Source organism: Heterodontus francisci, chromosome 17 (assembly GCF_036365525.1).
Source record: "Heterodontus francisci isolate sHetFra1 chromosome 17, sHetFra1.hap1, whole genome shotgun sequence".
In the NCBI taxonomy this organism is placed as follows: Eukaryota; Metazoa; Chordata; class Chondrichthyes; order Heterodontiformes; family Heterodontidae; genus Heterodontus; species Heterodontus francisci.
The window spans coordinates 35,899,965-35,920,611 of record NC_090387.1 but is presented as its reverse complement, the minus strand read 5'-3'; the positions used below and the strand labels follow the sequence as shown (position 1 = coordinate 35,920,611).

The 20,647-nt window shown below is 42.3% G+C and overlaps 1 protein-coding gene across 4 annotated transcripts in view; it reads left to right on the top strand.

Annotated features, from left to right (window-relative positions):
• Positions 1-20,647, top strand: part of LOC137378842 (Fanconi anemia group A protein-like) — an 89,114-nt gene that overhangs the window by 66,918 nt on the left and 1,549 nt on the right. For all 4 annotated transcript variants that reach the window (XM_068049269.1, XM_068049268.1, XM_068049267.1 and 1 more), the window contains 8 exons: positions 4,402-4,506; positions 5,743-5,855; positions 7,706-7,847; positions 10,845-10,907; positions 11,913-12,018; positions 12,810-12,885; positions 13,383-13,542; positions 20,033-20,122. In XM_068049269.1, the coding sequence (XP_067905370.1) occupies positions 4,402-4,506; positions 5,743-5,855; positions 7,706-7,847; positions 10,845-10,907; positions 11,913-12,018; positions 12,810-12,885; positions 13,383-13,542; positions 20,033-20,122 (855 nt within the window). The remainder of the gene's footprint in view (positions 1-4,401; positions 4,507-5,742; positions 5,856-7,705; positions 7,848-10,844; positions 10,908-11,912; positions 12,019-12,809; positions 12,886-13,382; positions 13,543-20,032; positions 20,123-20,647) is intronic.

Genomic DNA, 20,647 nt, shown 5'->3' with positions numbered 1-20,647 from the left:
TGTTCTTGTAGCTGTAGTGTTTGAAATTGCAATTGCATTGTGTACTCTAGAGATTGCTGTAGGACACACGTGCTAGCAAAGTGAAACTAAGACAAAATAAAGAAGCCTTTATGTTCAGCTGCTGCATTCTTTGTCTCTTTTCCTCATATATCCTATACCAAACTCGGCTAAACCTCACTCATGTCCTGAGGACATCACAGTAGCTAAGGAGGTAACAGGGGTCATGGACACAGGTGGGAGGCAGTAAGCTTTGGGGTCGGGGAGGAACGTTCAGTAACTCGTACTCATGAACCCACCCTGACACTTGCAAGAATTCCATTTTGCACTTTTACAAAAACATTCGTGCATATAAACATGTTCACACTCAAACATAAATTCACGCAAAGCTATTATCACGCTTGCAGATACATTGAGACCCATGTTTGTACATTTCTAAAATCTTTTTTTCCTTGCACAGAAATGTTTGCTGTCTTCAGAAACCCTCCGTTCTTCTGCTCTTCTCTATATGCAAGTGCTAAGAATTTGACAGTGGTGTTAAATGGGATGGGGGTGGTTGTTGAGATGGACAACACAACCAGTGACCTACAAAAGGGGTTAGATAAAATCTGCAACTGGGAAATCAGTAGCAGATGAAATTTGATGTAGCTCATTGCAAAGTGCTGCATATTGGTTGGATGATGAAAGAATTAAAGCTTGGGCAGAAAGGGATATGAATGTGATAGCAGATTTGGCATTTAATATATCAGAACACAGTGCAGTAGTAATTAACAAAGTGAATAGAGTGCCTATTTGTATTTCTAGGTCAGTTAAGTATAAGTTAGAATATTATTAATTATATTACAGAGCGGTCACCAGTCTAAGGGAAGCATTCAGGACATGGTGCGGATGTAGAGAAGAGCCAGAAGACTAATCCCTAGCGTCAAAGGGTTAGTTACGAGGAAGAGCTGGGGAAACTCTGCTGCCTTGAAAGCAGGAGACTGAAAAAGGGTTGTTTCCCTCTTGCAGAAGTATCTAGGTTATTAAAAGGCGTTGATGAGGTTATACTAGTGTTCAATTTCATGATGTGTTAAAGTATGAGAACAAAGGGGCAATGCCTGAGAAGTGGTAAAAGTGAAGTTCAGGGCAAACAAAAATTTTAGACTTACTTGAGAGTAAGATGATGTGATGGGAGGAATACAAGTCTTTTATTTTGGATAGATAAGCTAAGTTGAATAAGTCTTGTGAAGAAGAATTGGCAGCATTTCCTGGCAGTAGGAAGAGCAGACAACAGTTCAGATCAAACTGCTGCAACAAAATAAATGGGTTGGGGCTTTGTTGCATGAAAGAAAAAAAGGGGAGGAAAACTAAAGATAACCAGTAGCAAAATAAATATTTAGCTTATTCGTTCTTGTGAGGATGTAAATGGAACATGGTTAGCAGGAGGGGCCCATAGCATCACATGCTTGACATAATTAGTTCATGTTATCATATGATTAGCATAAATCCCTCAGCAATCACAGGCTTGCTGCAGTGTTACAATATCAGATATACAACACAATATAAGCACTGACATAACTTTCAATGGGAGTTTTTTGTTTTCATGAGTAAAATTCAGTAACTCAAATGTATGTTTCCGAAGAAGGGTCACTGACCCGAAACGTTAACTCTGCTTCCCTTTTCACAGATGCTGCTAGACCTGCTGAGTATTTCCAGCATTTCTTGTTTTTATTTCAGATTTCCAGCATCCGCAGTATTTTGCTTTTATATTATGTATGTTTCCATAGTTGCTTGAGTCAAGTCCTTAGTAAGAATAAAGAATCCCATCTGTAAGAGGCATAGCAACACAACTTGAACAGCAACTTTTGGACATCTGCCTTTAACTGTCTCTGAAAGACGAAACTTTGAAAGAATATCGGGAATGTAGGACCAATCTGAAACGAGGAATTAAGAGGGCTAAAAGGGGTCATGAAATATCTTTAGCAAACAGGGTTAAGGAAAATCCCAAAGCCTTTTATTCATATATAAGGAGCAAGAGGGTAACTAGAGAAAGGATTGGCCCACTCAAGGACAAAGGAGGAAAGTTATGCGTGGAGTCAGAGAAAATGGGTGAGATTCTAAACGAGTACTTTGCATCGGTATTCACCGAGGAGAGGGACATGAAGGATGTTGAGGTTAGGGACAGATGTTTGATTACTCTAGGTCAAGTCGGCATAAGGAGGGAGGAAGTGTTGGGTATTCTAAAAGGCATTAAGGTGGACAAGTCCCCAGGTCCAGATGGGATCTATCCCAGGTTACTGAGGGAAGCGAGAGAGGAAATAGCTGGGGCCTTAACAGATATCTTTGCAGCATCCTTAAACACGGGTGAGGTCCCGGAGGACTGGAGAATTGCTAATGTTGTTCCCTTGTTTAAGAAGGGTAGCAGGGAAAATCCAGGTAATTATAGACCTGTGAGCCTGACGTCAGTGATAGGGAAGCTGCTGGAGAAGATACTGAGGGATAGGATCTATTCCCATTTGGAAGAAAATGGGCTTATCAGTGATAGGCAACATGGTTTTGTGCAGGGAAGGTCATGTCTTACCAACTTAATAGAATTCTTTGAGGAAGTCACAAAGTTGATTGATGAGGGAAGGGCTGTAGATGTCATATACATGGACTTCAGTAAGGCGTTTGATAAGGTTCCCCATGGTAGGCTGATGGAGAAAGTGAAGTCGCATGGGGTCCAGGGTGTACTAGCCAGATGGATAAAGAACTGGCTGGGCAACAGGAGACAGAGAGGAAGGGATTTTCTCAAAATGGAGAAGTGTGACCAGTGGTGTTCCACAGAGATCCGTGCTGGGACCACTGTTGTTTGTGATATACATAAATGATTTGGAGGAAAGTATAGGTGGTCTGATTAGCAAGTTTGCAGACGACACTAAGATTGGTGGAGTAGCAGATAGTGAAGGGGACTGTCGGAGAATACAGCAAAATATAGATAGATTGGAGAGTTGGGCAGAGAAATGGCAGATGGAGTTCAATCAGGGCAAATGCGAGGTGATGCATTTTGGAAGATCCAATTCAAGAGTGAACTATATAGTAAATGGAAAAGTCCTGGGGAAAATTGATGTACAGAGAGATTTGGGTGTTCAGGTCCATTGTTCCCTGAAGGTGGCAGCGCAGGTCAATAGAGTGGTCAAGAAGGCATACGGCATGCTTTCCTTCATCGGACGGAGTATTGAGTACAAGAGTTGGCAGGTCATGTTACAGTTGTGTAAAACTTTGGTTCGGCCACATTTGGAATACTGCGTGCAGTTCTGGTCGCCACATTACCAAAAGGATGTAGATGCTTTGGAGAGGGTGCAGAGGAGGTTCACCAGGATGTTGCCTGGTATGGAGGGTGCTAGCTATGAAGAGAGGTTGAGTAGATTAGGATTATTTTCATTAGAAAGACGGAGGTTGAGGAGGGACCTGATTGAGGTGTACAAAATCATGAGAGGTATAGCCAGGGTTGATAGCAAGAAGCTTTTTCCCAGAGTGGGGGATTCAATTACTAGGGGTCACGAGTTCAAAGTGAGAGGGGAAAAGTTTAGGGGGGATATGTGTGGAAAGTTCTTTACGCAGAGGGTGGTGGGTGCCTGGAACGCGTTGCCAGCGGAGGTGGTGGACGCGGGCACGATAGCGTCTTTTAAGATGTATCTAGACAGATACATGAATGGGCAGGAAGCAAAGAGATACAGACCCTTAGAAAATAGGCGACAGGTTTAGATAGAGGATCTGGATCGGCGCAGGCTTGGAGGGCTGAAGGGCCTGTTCCTGTGCTGTAATTTTCTTTGCCCTCGTCTGATATTGCTGTACCATTTCAGCATAAAAAATAAAGAGCAGCATTAGCCTCCCCATTATTTTGACAGCAAAATCTAGGCCATTGTTAATGTCATCATTACATGTGGTCATACAGGTCAAACTGTACTTGTGCAAACAGTTTCTATGCATGGGATGAGATACGTCAAATATCTATGTGGTGTACCTTTGCCTTTAAACTGCATGTATATTCCCATCTTAATTTAAAACTCCTTCTCTTTCCCTTGTTGATTGCTGCTGTGGAAATGAGCAGGGATACTAAAAAGACCTGAAGTCAGATATAAAAACAAAGTGCTGGAAATACTCAGCTGTTCAGGCAGCATCTGTGGAGAAAGAAGCAGAGTTATACGTTTCAGGTCTGTGACCTATCATCAGAAATCAGATCTTTAAGTTATCTTTAAGTTACTTGCCTATATCCTGATTCCTGTGTGAAAGAGACCTCGGTACTTAGTGCCCTGGCCAAGGCCACCCCAAAATAAAAAATACTGCCACCCTATAAGGAAATGCTTTTATATTTATATTTTGAAATTAATTTAATGGGCATTGGTGTTATAATTAAAATGTAACAAGTTCTTTATGTTTCAGGGTTTGCTTAATGCTTGTGGCGACTGTGAAGAACCAGATTGTGTTGTTGCTGGAATCCTGAACGATGGCAGAGCACGTTGTCCTCTGCTCCTGTTATCTGCAACGGTAAAGACAGCTGTATATGTTGTAATATTTGTGTGCAAACAATGCTGTTCTCTATTTGTTTGTGTTTGACTCAGCGATGACTTGTCTGTCATTTTCCATGAGTTCAGAAATTCGTCCTATGGGGGATAGATCGTGAAGTCTCAGGCCATTACATTCAATCAAAGGGCTTTTATTATCATAACCTAATTAGCCATTAATTAGCTACTATATGTTTACATATCTACTGTATGTTAGAATATCTGAGCAATGTCAAAATAAAATTGTGATTATAAACTTACATGGTCAAGTGATAACGTGTGCATTATAATTGCTCACCCAGCTATATTTATTTGAATATATGCCTAAATAACTGTTACAAACTCTTTATAAAGTTCCTAGAGATGTGATGAGCCCCTGACTGTGATTATGGTACAAATTATGGTACAGGAAAACTCCTTCAACAGTTGGTGTAATCATCAGTATGTGAAGAGGGTGCTTTGAATTCACATTTAAAATTTGGTTTGTTCCCTTTGGAGATTTCTTGGGAAATATAATTGTATTGTATATAATTCATTACACTTCATAATTTTACATAATCTGAAATGTCTTGATTGCACAAACACCATATAAGTGGCTAACCTTGGGTATAACTCGCACATCTTGTTAAAAACTAAAAATAATTTGATTGTTTCAAATATTGTGGCTGAGACATACCAGAGTATGTTAGAAATGGAGAATTGTTACAACTCCCAACAATAATCTTTCTCACTTTTATGTGGGGAGGGGGGGGGGGGGTCGAGTGCAAAAAGGAAAGTTAAGCCAAAAAGAGTTAACTATAAAACAGTCTAATTTCTCTGTTCAAATCTATTAAATTATTTCAGAATACTGTATATACTGACTTCAGATGACCTGTATAGCCAAATAAAAAGTAACTGCAGTTTCAGGAGATTTAGAAGCTTGTTTAGTTGCTAAACATTATTTGTTGTGTTTATAAAAATGAATAATTCAGGAAATTCTCATTCAAAGATCCAAACAGTTGCCTTTACGATTCATAGTTATTTAGCATGTTTAATCTTTTCCCACCACCTAAATTTAACTGCTGTCTACTGGGAATCTATTTGAATCTACCATGATTTGCCTTTTAGTTAAAAAGTGGTACTTTGTTTATCTCAGAAAAGTTCTGAACATGAAACAACTAAACCTTAACTCTATTGTTAATTATGGTTAACGTCAATCTGTTGTATCTTGTTCCTGAAGTTTTGGTGGCTGAGATTGGAGCCGGTGCTGATCACACAGTGGAAACGGTTCAGTGACACTTCACTTCCCAGAGAACTAGAAAGGATGGTAGATAACCAGTGCTGGGCAAACAGGTAATCCAGGAAAAAGGCGGCTAAATCATGATTGCTTGAGAAAGGAAGGCCAAGTTAGGACACGACAGGTTTATTTATGGAGTGAAACCCAACACTCTCTCTTCCTGTAACTTCATTTCTGTGGAGCTAAATGCAGATCCTACTTAGAGATGCAATATACGATAGTTACTCTATTATAACATGCAACACACTCCTTCAGTCCTGTCAGAAATAAAACAGTTTTTCTGTGACTCTTAATGCATTTTCTTTTTTTCCTTTCATGGGGTTGTAGTCCCCTGTGAGGATGCTTTACCCTTTCAGGAATTCCCACCCTGGAACATTGCTTTTACTACAATGTATTTACAGATCACATCTATAATTGTTCTCACTTTCCACTGTAGATTAGAGCATATTGTTATTGCATCATTGATAATTAGACAGTAGACACCAACATAATGTCTATTTAAAGAACATTAGATGTAAAACATTGGCTAATACAGTTAGTGTTTGAGTAGTTATTGATTAAAGATATTGATGTGCAAGGAACCATTAAGTTACTAAGAAAAGGCTGCTTGAGGTTAGGTGAAAGTCTAAATGAGAAATTGGAATGCTGACCGTAAAGGAAGCTGCTGAACCGTAATCACCAATAAACATTCTGTGGAGATACATGTTTCAAAGTCTGGTAAAGAATTTAAGCTTTTACTCATGGACTCCGTTACTAGCCCATGGGAATTCATTATTTTTAATCAAAATTACAGTGTGTTTAAAAATGCACACAGTGTAAAATCACCCATTTCTTTATTAAAGTGTTCATTATGGAATTATTAAACACCCTTGAAATAGCTGTCATTAGCAAAACAAATCGCCTTCAATATAAACAGGGACGGATTTACCTCATTCTAGCCAAGGAACCCTAAGAACTGGGCCTGGGCGCCATTCAGAAATGATAAATTTGAGAGTGTAATGAAGCTCCTCTTCTCTTGATTAACTAACATGCACAAAACAGAGTAAATATGGAGTCAAGACTTGCTGACAAAAAGCTGATTCAAGATAACATCAATTTATTGCTTTTCTCCAAAAGCTTAGTAAGTTTATCAGTGACTTGCTGACCCATACAGGCTATAAGGGTCATAGGTTTGGTCCCCAGTCAGTCTTTATATTATATGGAGCAACTGTGTAGGGGTTGTTAAAATTGGTTTCAGCACTCCTGGATTGGGGGAAGGGATTAAATTAGGCAGGGCTCCAGTTTCTTACCCCTGATTGAAATGTAGATGTTGGGTGAGGTAACTATCAGAGATGACTGTGCTGCTCCCTAGTGTCAAATTGGCTACATGCACTCATTGCCAACACTGAATAATAAAGCACAAAAGCAAAATACAGAGGATGCTGGAAATCTGAATTTAAAAACAGAAAGTACTGGAAACACTCAGCACCTCTGGCAGCATTTGGAGTACTTGGGGAAAGTACTGTAACTGCAAGCCGTGAGATTAGAGCTCAGTGAGGAGCCTACATCTTCAGGACAGGCAGGGCAAAAACTGCAATAAAAAATAGCCATCCATTTAATAATTCTGCAAATGAAAAATCTACTTGAATTCAAGTTGTCCAATAAGATTTGTTTTGGTTGATTATCTCTAACCTTGCATTTTGGAAATACATTGCATTGTTACCTTCCTGTGATTCCACAGTCAATAAGTTTAATTGGAAGCTTTTTTTTATTGTCAGATAATTTTTGGGAGTACATGAATAAAACAAATTGATGCGCAAAGTAACCGGTTTGAGCTTGTTCTTAGTGGCTCCCTGCTGCTGCAGGTTGAAACACAAGACTTAATGAAGAGAGATTTATATATTTAGGTTTTCTTAAATTGTTGCAGGTTACTTTCAGGAAAGATGGAACGTCCTCCACCTGATATTCCCTGGATTCTTGGTGCTTTTTTATACTTTACTCTGCGAAGAAATACTGGGCTGAGGTTTCTTCAGACAATAATGGGAAAGATCTGTGCTGAAAATGAGCTGGTAACTGTGTTCTTATTATCTCATTTTCTTTCAACCTTACAGTATACACCTCTTCAGTAGGTTTCACATATATGCTGAACACACTCGGCACCACCTCCAACAATCAAACGGCGAATATCAGGACCTGGATAAGCCAACATTTCATCCAGTAAAACCAAAGCTATCTTTTTTTGACTTTTGTCAGGTCTCTGTCAACCTTCATGCCTGCATCCTAGGGTCTTTAAAAGAAGTGGTTGCAGAGATAGTGGATACATTGAAAGTGATCTTCCAAAATTCCCTAGATTCTGGAACAGTCCCAGCGGATTGGAAAACCACAAATGTACAGCCCTTAGTCAAGAAAGGAAGGAGACAGAAAGCAGGAAATTATAGATCAATTAGCCTAACATCTGTAATTGGGAAAATGTTGGAGTCCATCATTAAGGAAGTAGTAGCAGGACATTTAGAAAATCATAATACAGTCAAGCAGAGTCAACATGGTTTTATAAAAGGGAAATCGTGTTTGACAAATTTATTAGAGTTTGTTGAAGATGTAACGAACAGGGTGGATAAAGGGGAGCCAGTAGATGTAGTGTATTTGGATTTCCGAAAGGAATTTGATAAGGTGCCACATAAAAGGTTATTGCACAAGAGCTCATGGTGTTAGGCATAATATATTCGCATGGATAGAAGATTGGCTAACTAACAGGAAACGGAGAGTCAGGATTAATGGGTCATTGTCAGGTTGGCAAATTGTAACTTGTGGAGTGCTACAGGGATCAGTGCTGGGGGCCTTAACTATTCACGATCTATATTAATGTCTTGGATAAAGGAATTGAGTGGATTGTAGCCACATTTGCCAACTATACATAGAAACATAGAAAATAGGAGCAGGAGTAGGCCATTCGGCCCTTTGAGCCGCCTCCGCCATTCAAAAAAGATCATGGCTGATCGTCTAATTCAATACCCTGTTCCTGCTATTAAAAAATAGATGGGAAAGCGAGTTGTGAGGAGGATACAAAGAGTCTGCAAAGTGATATAGATAGGTTAAGTGAGTGGGCAAAACTTTGGCAGATGGAGTATAATGTGGGAAAATGTGAGGTGGTCCACTTTGGTGGCAAGAATAGAAAAGCAAAATATTATTTAAATGGAGAGAGACTACAAAATGTTGTGGTACAGAGGGATCTGGGTGTCCTCATATATGAATCACAAAAGGTTAGCATGTAGGTACGGCAAGTAATTAAGGCCAAATGGAATGTTGGCCTTTATTGCAATGAGGATGGAATATGAAAGTAGAGAAATCTTGCTACAACTGTACAGGGTGTTGATGAGATTACACCTAGAACACTGTGTTCTTTGGTCTCCTTATTTAAGGAGGGATATACTTGCATTGGAAGCAGTTCAGAGAAGGTTCGTTGGGTTGATTCTTGGGATGTAGAGTTTGTGTTATGAGGAAAGATTGAACAGGTTGGGCCTATACTCATTGGAGTTTAAAAGAATGAGAGGTGATCTTATTAAAACACATAAGATTCTAAGGGGACTTGACAGGGTAGACTCTGAGAGGATGTTTCCTCTCATGGGGGAATCTCGAACTAGGGGGCACAGTTTCAGAATGAGGGGTCTCCCATTTAAGATGGAGATGAGGAGGAATTTCTTCTGTCACAGGTTGTTAATCTTTGGAATTCTCTTGCCCAGAGAGCAGTGGAGGCTGAGTCATTGAATATATTCAAGGCTGAGTTGGACAGATTTTTGATCTACCAGAGAGTCGAGGGTTATGGGGGGCAGGCAGGAAAGAGGAGTTAATCCGATCAGCCATGATCTTATTGAATGGAAGGGTAGACTCAAGAGCCCAAATGGCCTACCTCTGCTCCTATTTCTTATGTTCTTATTCCACCATAGGACTGAGTTGTATAGTCCAAAACCTTTGCCTGCTGCTCAACTCCAAGTTCCTACAGATCTACTCTGTTAAATGAAATAATGACTCCCCATCATTGCCTGTCTCCACTCTACCTTTCCCACTTAAATCACTGTCTGTGCCTTCATCACCATAAGGCTCGACTTCTAACACTGTCCTTTTTTGCTCAACCCTCCACAAACTTCAACCCATTCAAAATGCTATTTCCTCATCTTCAAAAAGCTCTAATAGTTTCTGATCACCCTGTCTGATTTTACAAACCTCCTCAAAGCCCTTCTCTTTGACCACCTTTGGTCCTGACCTTAGCCCTTTCCAATTTTCACATTCCTCTTCCTGCTCGATACTGACTGTTTTGCCCTGTAATGCTGAATGCTTTGAAATATCTTTCTGCATGTGAAGATGCATATTGTTGTTGAGGGCACTAAAGGAGTAGAAAGGAGATTTTAAAATGTGAAAGCAAAAGGTGCAACAGTTTATATCATCAGCTCAGAGGTGATTCCTTCACTGTGGTCTTGCAAATCAGACGCACCTTATTTGGTCTACTTGTTCTTTGTTTTCCTTTAACATTTTCATTTTTTTCCTCTTGGTGGTTTCCATTATTTTTAGATCATATAAGTTGGTTTGAAATGTTATTACAAACAAGCCATGGTCTTTTTTAATGTTCTGGGAAAATATGAAAATCACACAGAAATCTACTGCTCCTTCATGGCTGTTCAGAACTGAGCATTTTGTGTTATATATCATATTCAATATTCCAAAGCCCAGCAATCGTATACCTTGATAATTAATACCTAAGATGCAGTTGGCTTGTATCTGAGTGTAATAATAGGAGTAAGGCATGTCTGATGTGCAAGATCACAGTGAAAGTATCACCTTCAAGCTTTTGATATAAGCTTGTGCATCTTTTGCTTTCACATTTTGAAAGCTTCTCCTTTCCAGTCTTGTAGTTGTGCTCTATGGTAAAGATTTATGTATTAGTTTATGCAATAGTTTTGAATTTGACAACAATGAAAAACATTGACCCAATTTAGACTATCGCATGAAATTATATTGTGTAGAACCTCGAGGTTCATGAAAATTTGTCCATAATTCACTCTCTATTTCAGCTCCAGTTTTCTGTGCTGTATCTCAGTTTGATGGATTTGATCGCATCCCTATTGCAATCAAAGGTAAATATGGGTTGTTTCATCGCTACAAAAGTTTACTTCTGGTCCTGATTGAAGCCAAAGATGCTTTACTTATTTTACTCTTCATTGCTCGTAATGTTGCCAGGCGTCCACATCCCATTCATATGAACAGCAAACAGTGCCCGTGTACAGTTTTCTGTTAATGGTTTTTGCACATGGACTTCCGAGAATTTACACCTCGTGGGTGACTTTTTTTTTATAGTGAAATATACACATGTTTTACTGTCCATAGGGAAACCATTACTCTCTTATAGGAGCACAATAACTTTTGCGATACAGCATATCCTCATAAAGCAAACTTCTTTCCATGCTTGAAATAAGGAAAGAAAGTCAGTACTTGAAATTGCTATTTAACACATCTGTAGAGTTATAATATAACTGGAAAGTGTAATGTCTGAGTGAGAAATACATATGTACATTTATTTAGATTAGATTAGAGATACAGCACTGAAACGGGCCCTTCGGCCCACCGAGTCTGTGCCGAACATCAACCACCCGTTTATACTAATCCTACATTCCCAACAAACATCCCCAACTGTCCCTATATTTCCCTACCACCTACCTATACTGGTGACAATTTATAATGGCCAATTTACCTATCAACCTGCAAGTCTTTTGGCTTGTGGGAGGAAACCAGAGCACCCGGAGGAAACCCACGCAAACACAGGGAGAACTTGCAAACTCCACACAGGCAGTACCCGGAATCGAACCCGGGTCCCTGGAGCTGTGAGGCTGCGGTGCTAACCACTGCGCCACTGTGCCGCCCATTTAGCTGAGGACCACTTGTTGAACTCGCCTGTAACTTTGGGAGCTCTGTGATCTTGAAGTATTTCACTCTTTTAACCATTATACATCTTTTCTGTGAAAATAAATAATCCTAAAATAAAAAAAATAAATAGGTGATCTGTCATTTGCTTTGAAACTGCTTGAATCTGGTTCTCCAATGTTATTGGGAGTGTGACAATTTCATTGCTTTTATTTTAAAAGGAAGCCTCAGGCTTAACTGTTGCATTAAAAACATGTGCTGATGTGATTGTGGTTTTGGAAGAGCAGAACAAATCCTGGCTTAATATATTTTTGGTGGCAAACAAGGGTAAGTTGAATCACCTTGTTCTAATTCATTTCAGCTTGTCAAATACTGTTCAGCTACTGTCTGAATCATACATCTCTTGCATGTTGCCCCAAAACTGAAGATGTGCCAAATAAGTGTTGATCCCTCCATTTCTTTTAACACTATTACTACAACATTAATATAACATCTTTAATGTAGTAAAATGTGCCAAGGTGCTTCACAGGAGCATTATCAAACAATGTTTGACACTGAGCTATTAAGACAAAAAGGTAGATTATAAGGTGTGCCTTAAAGGTAGGGAGGGTTAGAGTGAGAATGCCAGGCCTTGGGGTCTAGCAGTGTTGGAGGGCTGGAGGAAGGAGATTGGGAGGGGCAAGGCCTTGAAGGGATTTGAAAACAAGGATAAGAATTTTAGAATCGAGGCGTTACCAGACTGGGAGCTAATGTAGGTCAGTGAGTACAGGGGGTAATGGGTGAATGGGATTTGGTATGATTCAGGATATTACTATCAGCCAAGGTGGTAAATAGAAGAATGAGCTGAATAAAATCAGTTTCATCTCTAAGTGCCATATCAGAAAGCAGGGGGGAGCCTGCTAAACACATTCTAAAGTTTCAGTAACAAGTGTGATTGCAGTGGATGTTTTATTGTCTAATGCATGATTAATAATTATTTGAATCTATTGTAATCATTTCCAAAGGACAGTAAGTTATGCTAACATATTTATTTGTCTGTATGTGTGTGGTCACAAGATATCTGAATATAAGCCCCTCACTGTGCTTTTTTTCCCCCTCCCCTCCCCACAACGCAACAGATCGTGGGCCACACCAGATCCTGTACAGCATGATCTCTGATATGGAAATTAAACTTCTTCCTGTTGCATTCTTCAGGTATAAATGTAACTTCAAAAAAATTAAGACTGTTTCATCAATAGCTTACATTTAAGAAATGTTATTCCTGCGTGGGGTGAGTTAGAGATGTAAGTGGCAGCAAAAAGCTTGATTTAAATGTTTTCCCAAGTGGTTTCTGAGGGCTGAGAATTTTAAATTGAATTTTATTTTGCAATTGCTGTACAAGTGAAATAAATGTGAATTTACAGCTGTTGTGTAAATGTACCTTTATACGCACCCAGCAGTATTTATCCATTGATGACTGACATCAGCCAATGAAGCATCAAAATGCACAGTGCAATGTTCTTTTCTGACCTGGACTGTGAAACAAGAAAAGTTTTCTTGAAGCCCTTTAAAGGATACTGTATACAAATTGATTTCTAACATGTTGCATACTTTATGTAGGAAATCAGAACATTGATTCTGATTTGTATTGTGCATATTTGTAATGCACAATAATTTTTTTAAGTCTTCAACATTTCTCAATTTTCCAATAGCCTTATTCCTGGTCTGGATCCAAAGCTGCTTTCTTCCATCATCAAACATGCAGATTTCCTGTCAGTAGCCATCACTCTGTATACTGCAATGGTCAAGCTCTTCCTTGATGGAGAAGATATCTTAGCCCCAGATCCATGTCATTTGCAAAGCTCCAAGCAGGTAAACATGGTTAATGCAGAACTTAGATGATTAACAGGAAATGTTCAATCCCTTTCTCACTAGTTGCTGTTTTCTAATTTGACTTGAGTGTACAAGCTTTTTTTAAAATTTGCTTTAGTTTGTTTCTACTTTCATTAAAAGAAAATATCTGCTTGTTATACTGTTCAACACTGTGATGAAAACCACACCTGCCAAGAATGAGGCATATTCATTTTGTCATATGGAACATTAATTTTAAACTCTTACTGGATTGAAAACTTGGCTGCAGCTGCATTCTAACAGGACAATGGCTGGGCACCTCCCGGGTCCCCGCCTCCCCCCTAAGGTTGTGTGCTCTCTTCTCCTGCAAGGAGAGAAAGCAGAGTTATGAGTGTTAGTAATGGCTTGTGTGGATAGCAGGGAAGGACAACATTTGTGGAAGGTGACTGTGAGGCCTGTGCATGTGAGGGCACTAGGATGAGGGTGAGTGTTGGCTGCTCAGATGAAGATGTGAGGTGCCTGGAGAGAGAAATGAGTGAAGCTGCAAGGTTTGTTGTCCTGAGGAGAAGTGTGTGGGAAAGTGCTGAGAAAGTCAGAGTGTGGGGCTTGGCATCTGAACCTCACCTTTCCAGCCCTCCTGTGGTCCTGGATCCTTTTGGTTCACTCTCTCCAGGTTGGCAGGACCACACTTCTGCTGCTGACTTCCTTGGGATACTTCCATCCGCACTGATCAGCTGACTGCAGGACCTCTAGGTATGAGAGAGACTCAGGGAACAGCCTTTCCAGGTCTCCTCTCCATTCCTGTGTTAGCTGTAGTCTCAAAAATCCATGTGCTGGTGAGCCCTTGTAACCCATGCCAGGTTCTCTTTAATTAGAAATCTTTCCTTTGACAGATCCAGCATTTCATCCTGCCTGCCTGCTCTGGTTGGAGACCCCAGAAGTGCGATACTAATGCCCCTGCTCAGTTAAAGAGCAATGACAAAGCCTGTTGTAGAATCCAACAGGTTCCCGATTCGTTAATATTCCTTGGCCAAATGGTGGAAAGTTTAAAATTTCACCCCATATCTGCACAGCCAGCATCAAGTTCTGACTTTGGAATAGGTTTTATTTTCATTTTAACTGTTTCAGTTGAGATCAGCATTAACTGTTGATGATGCTTCAGTTGATGCTAACTGCAATCGGCCTATCGCTGCTTTTTGACAATGGCAGCAACCAGATTCAAGACTTCCACATCCTGTCATTGATTCATTCTGACTGGAGCACACAATTGGGTGCCTGACTTATGTCTCACCCTTGTGTGGATCTCTACAGTATGTAGACCAGTTTCGCTGTGGATAATGCACTGTCTTCGCATTTTTAGTCGTTCAAGGGATGTGCATGTCAGGGCAAGGCCTACATTTATTGCCAATCCCTTGAGTTGGTGGTAATGAGCCACCTTCTTGAATACAACTGAGTGACTTGCTAGGCCATTTCATAGGGAAGTTAAGAAGTCATCTACATTGCTGTGAGCCTGAGTCTCTTAAAGGCCAAACCGGGTAGAGATGGATGATTTCCTTCCCTAAAGGACATTATATCAGATGGGTTTTTACAACAATCTGGTAGTTTCATGGTCACCATTACTGATACTAGCTTTTTATTCCAGAATGTATTTAATTAATTGAATTTAAATTCTGCTGCTACTATGGTGAGATTTGAACTCAGATCATTAGACCTGGTCTCTGGATTAATGGTGCTGTAACGTAACGATGATGCTAACATACCTTGGGTCCCAAGTTCAATCTAACCCTTGTTTACTGACAGCTATAAGTGTCTTGAGTGAAATGAGTTTGCCTATTGTGGGCAGAATTTTGTGAGGCTTTTTGGAGTGGAAATGGAAGCGTGGGGGGCCTGGAAATCCGACGTTGTGACGTTGGTTCGAGATTTAGTCAGCAGTGGGAAAGTTCCAAGGCAGTGTTGCCATCCCAACTGTCATTTGAATTGCTGAATAGATACTCATTCAGTTGCATGCTAATGTATTGTGTGACTCAATAGGGGGCTTGGAATTAAGTGAATGGCGGGCGGCCCTCACGTGCCTTTGGATTCCTGGCTATTGAAAGGTTATGCACTGCAAAGGGGAAGGGGGAGCAGAGCAGAGGCCATTGTCAGCTGTGCACTCTGCATAGTTGGGCTTGGTCTCGGGTGTCTGTACAGAGTGACCATACTACTGGGTGCTGGGCTGGCTCTCAGCAGGGATGGGCACTGAGAGCCATTGGCATGTAAGCTGAGAGGGGTAGCAAAGGCAAAGCTGCCAAGGCCACTTTGTCACAGCAAGGACAGCGTTCTGGAGGCCTACGGATCAGCTGGCATGGATTTCATTCGCCCTGTCTTTGTGGACCCCGTGGCATGATGCAGTGCTGCCGATAGACAGTCAGGAGGCAGCTGAGCCTGTCCATGAAGCTTCACAACAAGAGTGACAGCAGCCAGCCGTGCCAAGAAGGGTCTATCTGTGCCAGAGAGAGTACCGGACCTGCTTCAGCTACTTCTAAACATCCGAGCAGCAGTGTCATGGAGGCAGTCACCGACGTGTGCGCCATGCTGCAGGACAAGTTGCGACCTATGGAATTTGGTGTTCAGCCTATGCCAGTGGCCCTGAAGATCACCATGTCACTCAACTTTTACACATCTGACTCTTTCCAGGGATCCACTGGGATATGCGTGGGGTCTGCCAGGCAGCAGCCCACTGCTGCATCAAGGAGGTGACCAATGCCCTTTTCAAGAGGGCTGGCGACTATGTGCGCTTCTGGACCGACCCTGAGTCAGGCTGAGAGGGCCATCGAATTCAAGGCCATCGCTGGATTCCCCCAGGTGCAAGGTGTGATGGCCACATGCGTGCAAACCGCCAAGGCTCCAACGGACCAGCTAGCTGCCTTCATCAACAGAAAGGGCTTTCAATCAATCAACGTTCAACTGGTCTGTGACCATCAAAAGCGTTTCCTGCAGGTGTGTACCCGCTTCCCGGGAAGCAATCATGATGTCGAAATACTTTGACAATCCCAGGTGCCACAGTTTTTCAGGGCCCCTGCTCTCCTTCAGGGATGGATTCTCAGGGACAAGGGCTACCCATTGAAGACATGGCTGCTAATGCCTGTGAGGAACCCTTGCACTGCACCAGAGGAGAGGTACAATACTTGCCACGGCCCATCCGAGCGACCATCAAGCAGGCCACAGGGCTGTTGAAGATTAAGTTCCAGTGCCTGGTTCGATCGATGGAGCCCTGCAGTCCCAGCTATGGTCAACCTCTCCTCCTCCCTTTCAAGGCTCACTTGAACCTCCCTACTCACAATTCTCACCAGAGAAAGACGAGGAACTGGAGAAGACTCCACGCACCTCTGAGAATTATGAGTCCCCTCAGCCCCTCTGCCAATGAGCCCAGCTCCAGTAGCCGCTATGCTTGAGGAGAGTCCTGCAGCTGTGCAGGAAACCATCAGGCAGTCAGGGCCCTCCAGGCCTCAGGCAGCTAGAGGATGGTCGCTGAAATCATCAAAGGTCAACGGGCAGCCTGATCAGCAACCTGCCTCCAGCCCAGCTGCTAGCACAGGGGTCACACCTCATAGAAACACTCGTAACTCCTTCTCTTGCTTTGCCACTGCTGTGTTATGCTCATGGCCAAGGCAATGGTGTGCAGGTCTGTGCTCATCAGTGGGATCTGGCTCTTCTTGAGAGCAACCGACCTCTTCAGGCAGGAAGCCGTATGCTCTCATGCCTGAGACATGGCAGTACTCATGGCATGGTTGGACTCTTCCATCATCTGTGCACAGCCTCTGGCATCTCTGCCAGATGTTGCCTTACCTCTCTCTGCAACTCCAGCATGCCCTGTGCTGTCGAAACCAGAGGCTCGTCATCAGCCTGGGACTGAGCATGTGCCTGGCCACCCACAGTCCTCCAACTGTCGATGGTCTTGGCTGTCACAGCCTCAGCCAGCTGCTCGGGCACGTGTGTGATATTCTCACCAGCTTGTGACCTTGATTCTTAGGCTGAGCGGAAACCCACCAAGGTGAAAGTATCTGTGCTGGTGGAAGGTGCAAGAGAGTCATGTGATGGTGCTATCTCTGTCTGCTGCTCAGAGGTTGACGGCTGTCCCCCTTCAGTTGAAGCTTCCTGCGGATGCCGATGTGCAGGACAGAACACAAACATCTGTGGGTGTAGGCTGTGCGGATCTTGTTGTGCCAACCATGCGTGATGTGGATCTACAGAAGTGTGGTGGATGTAGAATGAAGACAATCCTCATTCTCTTGTGCTGAGACTCCAGTCTCACCATCGCTTTTGAGCTGCCACCCTGGATCCCTGCTAGCTCCTGTGCTGCCTCCTCTGTCAACGACAGAGGAGGCAGCACATCTGGAATTCCTCCGCCGGTCTGTGAAGTCTCCCTGTTTTTATGGGCCTGCTTGTCCTGCAAGTGGAAAGAGAGAAATAGTAAGAGCTTGCAGGCAGAACGAGAGTTCTGCTAGTGGCAGCCTCTCATCCCTTGCTGGGGTTTCCTGCATGGCTTCTCCCCACGTCGGCTCTCGGGGAACGTAATGAGGATGAGCTGTGAAAAAGCTGGCCTGTGGCAGAGATGTCGCCATACATCTGGAAGGATGTGGTGATGCCTACCCCCATTTGTCAATGCCTTTGTGGTGTTACGACCAGGTGAGAGGGGTTCCCTCTCAGCCTTTGCCTGGTTTAACTTTAAAACACCGTATTTTTAGCTGCCCTTCAGTGAATCCTTGTTCACTGCTCCAATTATAAGGCAAAGAAATCAGACAGGTTTCCTTAGATTTAAACAAGAAAGGTGGAAGTTTATTAATCTTAAACTCTAATCCGGTTAACGACTACGAATATGCGACGCGACCACACTCGCTTGCACATGCGATAAACACACACGCAGATAGAGCCAGAAAAAGTAGAGGGAATAAAGGTGAAAAGTTTGAGGCAATATCTGGTAGGTACAGTCTTTTAAGTTCAATGTGGAGTTTTTGGTTGCCAGTCAGTCCTGCTGTTCGTTGGAGCCCAGTTCATGCTTCACCTTGTTTCGATGTTGGAGCCTTTTCTCTCGAGGTTTACGTGTCTTCCGTGGGCCCGGTGGCTTGGGGAGAAAGTGAGGCTTCTTTGCTCCAGCTTCAGTTTCAACAGCCTCCTGAATTCAAACTGTCCTGTGGCTAGTTCAAAAAAAACCTGGACCAGCCCGTTAGTCATGTGACCAGCTGGTTTAACCAGTCCTGGCTCTGTGGATTACATCATCTTAGCAGGGCCTGGAATGTGCGTCCTTACACCTTCAATGTCCGGTGATCAAAATCCTTTTGGGTTAATTGGAGCAGGGAATAGCCCTTTGTCTCCACAAGCAGTCTCTCTTAGTATGCAAATATCCTTCCAGCCCATGTCTGGTGATCTTCAAAGAAGTCATTTCTTCACTCCAGCAACAGTTTAAAATCAATGTTCATATGACAAAATTAATATGGCTCATTTTTGGCAGGTGGAGTTCTGCATGACAATGGTCACTCCCTCCCCATGCTGCACTGCCTCCCACGTAGCCACATACAAATCCCAAAGAGAAGAGCGGTGTGGAGCACTCACCTCGGCAGAACGAAGGAGATAGTTGATTCTGCACTGCACCCATTTTTGATGGGGGGGGGGTAGGGGGCTTGCTTAGTCAAGCAGGAGGACTACTTCCCATCCCTGGGGAAAAGGACCTCCCGCCTTTCCTTTGCAGCCTGAAGAGAATCTCCAGGGAGGCACTGCTAAACCGTGGGGTCACCCAATGTCTTGCCTTTGCTATCGTGCACCATCCTTCTCCACTGGGGGGGCAGGGGGTAGGAGTCCAGGAGTTACAACACTGGGTCCAGTAGCTATCCAGAATCAGTAAATCTCTCAAAGGCTGCAATGCAAGCAGGACTGGCTGGGCTTTAAATATGGTGCCAGCGCTTGCTCTGAAGTCATCTGATGCTGCAGTCAATGTCTCCAAGCCTGCCCCCGTCGTGTGATTGGACGGGCCCCACGTCTCCATTATGATGAGTGGCTGCCCGTCGCATAATCGCAGTCTGCCAGCCACATTCCACAGGCAGCGACGTCATCCATTTGAGTCCACTGCCAGGACCTGCAACGTGAACACTAAATTCAGCCCATAATATGGCACTAAATTGGGAATCTCACTCAAGAGGCAGTAACTACTGCAGATACACAAAAATGTATTGGGGTACAAGTAGCAAACACCCTGGAGAATTTTTTAAATGCCAACTATATTCCAAAGCAATCAAGTGTGGCTTCTGCTGTGAATTATTTTGTCACTATGTAGTCAGGTGCTCACCTCTTGACAAAAGCATCGTTTCTTTTTTGGCAACAGGAGTTTTCATGAGTGCCAAAGTGAAGGAGCTATTTTATTTCACTTGATAACAAAATGTTGTCATTCAGCAAAGGAAGTATGAGGGGAAAAATTTGAATAACATCACTAGTTTTAATGTTATGAATAATTAATAAGCTTTGCTTCTGTTGCCAGCCTGACCCTTTGGGATTAATAACACGAGGGCGTCAGTTCCTCCTTCGTACAATTCCATGGTGCCCTGCTCGGACAATTTCACAGAACAAGGTAAGAGCTTCTGACAAGATTAATTGTAGCGTAAGAGATAATTTCATGGTTAGTCACTCAAACTCTCCTCTTTACTTGATACTTTGTGTATGTACTTTTATTTCACTTGATTATTACCATTTATTTTATCTTAAATAGTCTCGCAAAACTTTTGCATCTTTGAGAATGCAAGGTACCTGTTTTCTTCCTGCTTGTTCTATGCTAACAATGTGATGTTACAAACTTGGACCAATTGGATCTGAGAATAGCATTCAGAAATAAACAGCTAACAACCATGACAATTACACGCCAAAAACAGGAAAGAAAAAGCCCAAATAACTTCTCCATTTTTAAAATGTAGATCAAAGGTTATGTTAAGTTTACTAAACATTTAAAAGTTGAAGTTCTAACTTAAAATTTGACTAAGACCAGCCTGCAAAAATGGATTATAGAAGAACCCTGTGCAAACCTGGTTAAATGTTTGTGGCTTACTCCATTCCAGTTTTCTTTAGATTTGCTCATGCAAAATTTAATAAATCAACTAAA